The following is a 3,552-nucleotide window of genomic DNA, read 5'->3' on the forward strand; positions in this document are numbered from 1 at the left end:
ACCGAACCCTCACAGAGGGTAGAACCATTCCTTTATTTCGGTGGTGGTGATGATTTCATTTAAAATGGAAGAAGTCGTACAACGAGTGCAAGACTGTTACCACATGGTGTGGTCATTGTGAGAATGATTACAGAGGGTCAAAGGAGACAGGCTTGAGCCTGAATGTGTATGTCTCTTCTGTCTATGAGAGGAGTCTTTCTCAGTTAAAGAGACCCCCCAAAAAACGAACGCTTGCTTGTTTCATCCCCCAAAATATTTGAAGTCCCTGAGAAAAAAAACAGAAAAAAAACGTAATTTAAATATAAAATAAATTACTTATATGTAAACTAATCTTTGTACTTTCGGTTCATTCGTCTGTTCTGCTGTCTCTCAGTATGTGAGTCTTTTTTGCCGCCTGCATCCTAATCAAGAAGGGAGGGATTGTGTAACGCAGTGTTACATAAGACGGAGCGGAGGAGGGGGGGGTGGGGGGTGGGAGGAGGGAGGGGTGGGGGGTGGGGGTGGGAGGAGGGAGGGAGGGGTTGTTGACAGAGTGAGCAGGGCTTCGGCTCCTCTCTGACAGGGAACGCTTGTGGAAGAGGAGGAGGAGAGAGAAAGGCGGTGAGGAGGTTTTTAAAGGGTGCTGGTGGTTAATGAGGACTACGTGGAGAGGCACGGTCCTCGTCTGAAATCCTTCTCCCTCGTTACGGGACATGTAATTACTAATTACGGCAGCCTCACAGACCGCCGCGTGGGCTGTGGTAAAACCTGACCCCCCTCGCTTGACGGGCGTCTTAAATCTCCCGGCGTTAAACAACCACACTCAGATATACTGTGACTCGTAAACATGTCTGCAGTGTATATGCAAACTGTGTGTTGACCGGGTTAATGATCATGGATTTAAAGTTTATTGTTACGACCTAGTAAAGGTATCATGGATGACACACTCACACACGCACGCACTCACGCACACGCTCACGCTCACGCTCACACTCACACTCACACTCACACTCACACTCACACTCACACTCACACTCACACTCACACTCACACTCACACTCACACACACACACACACACACACACACACACACACACACACCTGTTGGATGTCTCTGAATCTTTAAGGAGATAAATAGTACCCCTCCAAATAATAATAATAATAATCCAAACGGACATGAGTAAAGCTGAATACTAGGTGTGTGTATATGAACCCGTCAGAAGTAATGTCTGTACCTCTGGCTGTTGTGTGTGTTGTGTGTGTTGTGTGTGTGCGAGGGAGGGCGAGAAGATAAGAGCCGCCTCTGCAGGGTCTACTCTCTTGGCATCCTATACCCTATTTGCATTTTGATTCTTTGAAATATGACCTATTTAGGTGGAATGCTATGCAAACAACACAGCATGACTTCTTCTGTCCATGCCGTTGTGTACTTGTTTTTTCCTCATATTTTCCTCACATATAGCCCTCCTCCTAACATAGATAATTTACAAACTCATGTCTCAGAGAACGAAATTACTCTATTTTTTCCACAAACTGTAAAAAACCCAGATTTATACACACAACTGGAAAAGGATGTCTTTCACATGTCTTAGCGTGCAGTTAAAGAGTTGTTACTAACAGTATGACAGCTCACTGAATGTTTTTATTACATCCTCTGAACCTGAACGTTAGACCTAGCGCTTAATTTGTGCTAATTTTATTTACAGTATACTGCAAAATTACGTTATTAATATGGAGTCACGCATTTGAACTCTATGTCTGACTCACTCATACATATACATACTACTTTCAGTTATATACAGTATAGTCATTTATCTGTAGGAGGGGGGATTTGGGTAATCTGGGACATTGGGTAATGTGAAACAGCTAAGCTACAGACACCTTTCTGTGACCCCATGAAGTGTCACCCGCACAAAGTGATATGTTTTCACAAGACATCCGTGATAAACCTATAAAAATAAGTATAAAAGTCCTCGTTGACTAGGTTTTGTCGAACAGGAAATAAACGCAGAAATGTCCCACATTTACCCAATGTACCCAACGTTACCCGAATTCACCCTTCATATTGAAGCTAGCTAGCTAGCTAGCTACAGTAAGCCACTGTAAGCGATACAGTCACATTGATCTGTGCTGCTGACTGGTCAGGGAGTTGCGGCTGCGGCTGCGGCGGGGTCAGGAGTACTTGACCTTCACACAGAAGGTTTCCTCCGTCTTCTCCTCCAGGTTGTTGATGTAGATGAGGATCTCCTCGCTCCCAGGGCTCCGGCTGGGGGCGAAGCGCAGGCCGATGCTGTAGCTCTCCCCTCCCCCGATCTGAGGAGGGAAACGCTGACTCAGTCAGGGGAGAGAGAGACAGACAGACAGACGGACAGACAGAAAGGCAGACAGGCAGACAGGCAGACAGGCAGACAGACAGGCAGACAGGCAGGCAGACAGGCAGACAGACAGACGGACAGACAGGCAGGCAGGCAGGCAGAGAGACAGGCAGGCAGGCAGGCCGGCAGGCAGACAGACAGAAAGACAGACAGACAGACTGACAGACAGACAGACAGACAGACAGACAGGCAGACAGACAGACAGGCAGACAGACAGAAAACTGGGGGCTGCGTACACTCCCCCGTCTACATCAGTGATGATGAGATGGAGGTATGAGCGTGTTCCCAGCTTCAAGTTCCTGGGTGTCCACATCTTTGAGGACCTCTCTTGGACCCTCAACTGGGGACCCTGCGATTACATGGCTGATGCCTTAGTGAGCTACGCCACCACCAAGCGGCCCTCGCTCAAAGTTTTAAAACAAAATAATTTTTGCGTAAGAGAAAGAGAAATAATGTTTCAACCAACACACGTACTGTAACTGTACTGTATACCATCTCTCTCATGTCATTGATATTCTGTAATGGGGGCGCCGGGATGCCGTGGCTCACTAAGGCTCATGCCACGTAACCGCAGGGTCCCTGGTTCGATTCCGGCCCTCGACCTATCCTGCATGTCATCCCTGCTCCCTCCTCTCTCTCTCACTGATCCTTCTTGTTAATCTCTACCGGTCTCTATCCCAGTAAAGCAGAAATAGGCCTAAAAAGAAACACATTTGCCGTGCATATTTGCCGTGCTTAAACTCTTAAAACTCTTCAAGCACTTTCTCTGTTTATTTATTCTCCGGGTTGAATTCTCTTTAATGACCAGTTGAGATGTACGGGGTCGTTGTCCAGGATTTATCCTGTAATCTTCTGAAAACACACCGCACTATTGATCCCTCCTTCCCTTTTTCCGCTCACAATTGTTTTTTATTATGGCAGGGTGGTTATTTCGAAGGAGGGAAAAATGCAACGCTATTCACATTGTTAAAGATATAGGCCCGATAAATCCTTCCAGGCGAATGGCACCTGGAGTGCAAAATAGCGAGGTGGTTAGTTTCTTTCTTTCTTTCTTTCTCCCTCTCTCTCTCTATTTGGTTAAGTATCTTTTGTAGGGAGGTGGGGAGAAGAACCATTCATTATGTTTTCGTAAGGTTCATTTTCTCTCCCGTTTAAATAATCTCCTCAGCCTTTATTTGCTTCGCTTGCTGTTCTATCG

General features: G+C 46.3%; 1 protein-coding gene across 1 annotated transcript in view; it reads right to left on the bottom strand.

The window, feature by feature from the left end:
• Window positions 1-2,151: 2,151 nt before the first annotated feature.
• Window positions 2,152-3,552, bottom strand: part of nphp4 (nephronophthisis 4) — a gene marked incomplete at both ends in the record, with an annotated part of 190,764 nt that continues 189,363 nt past the window's right edge. The window contains one exon of the mRNA XM_080533526.1: window positions 2,152-2,292. Within this exon, the coding sequence (XP_080389652.1) occupies window positions 2,152-2,292 (141 nt within the window). The remainder of the gene's footprint in view (window positions 2,293-3,552) is intronic.

This window comes from Nansenia antarctica, assembly GCF_963989245.1.
Source record: "Nansenia antarctica genome assembly, chromosome: 6".
In the NCBI taxonomy this organism is placed as follows: Eukaryota; Metazoa; Chordata; class Actinopteri; order Argentiniformes; family Microstomatidae; genus Nansenia; species Nansenia antarctica.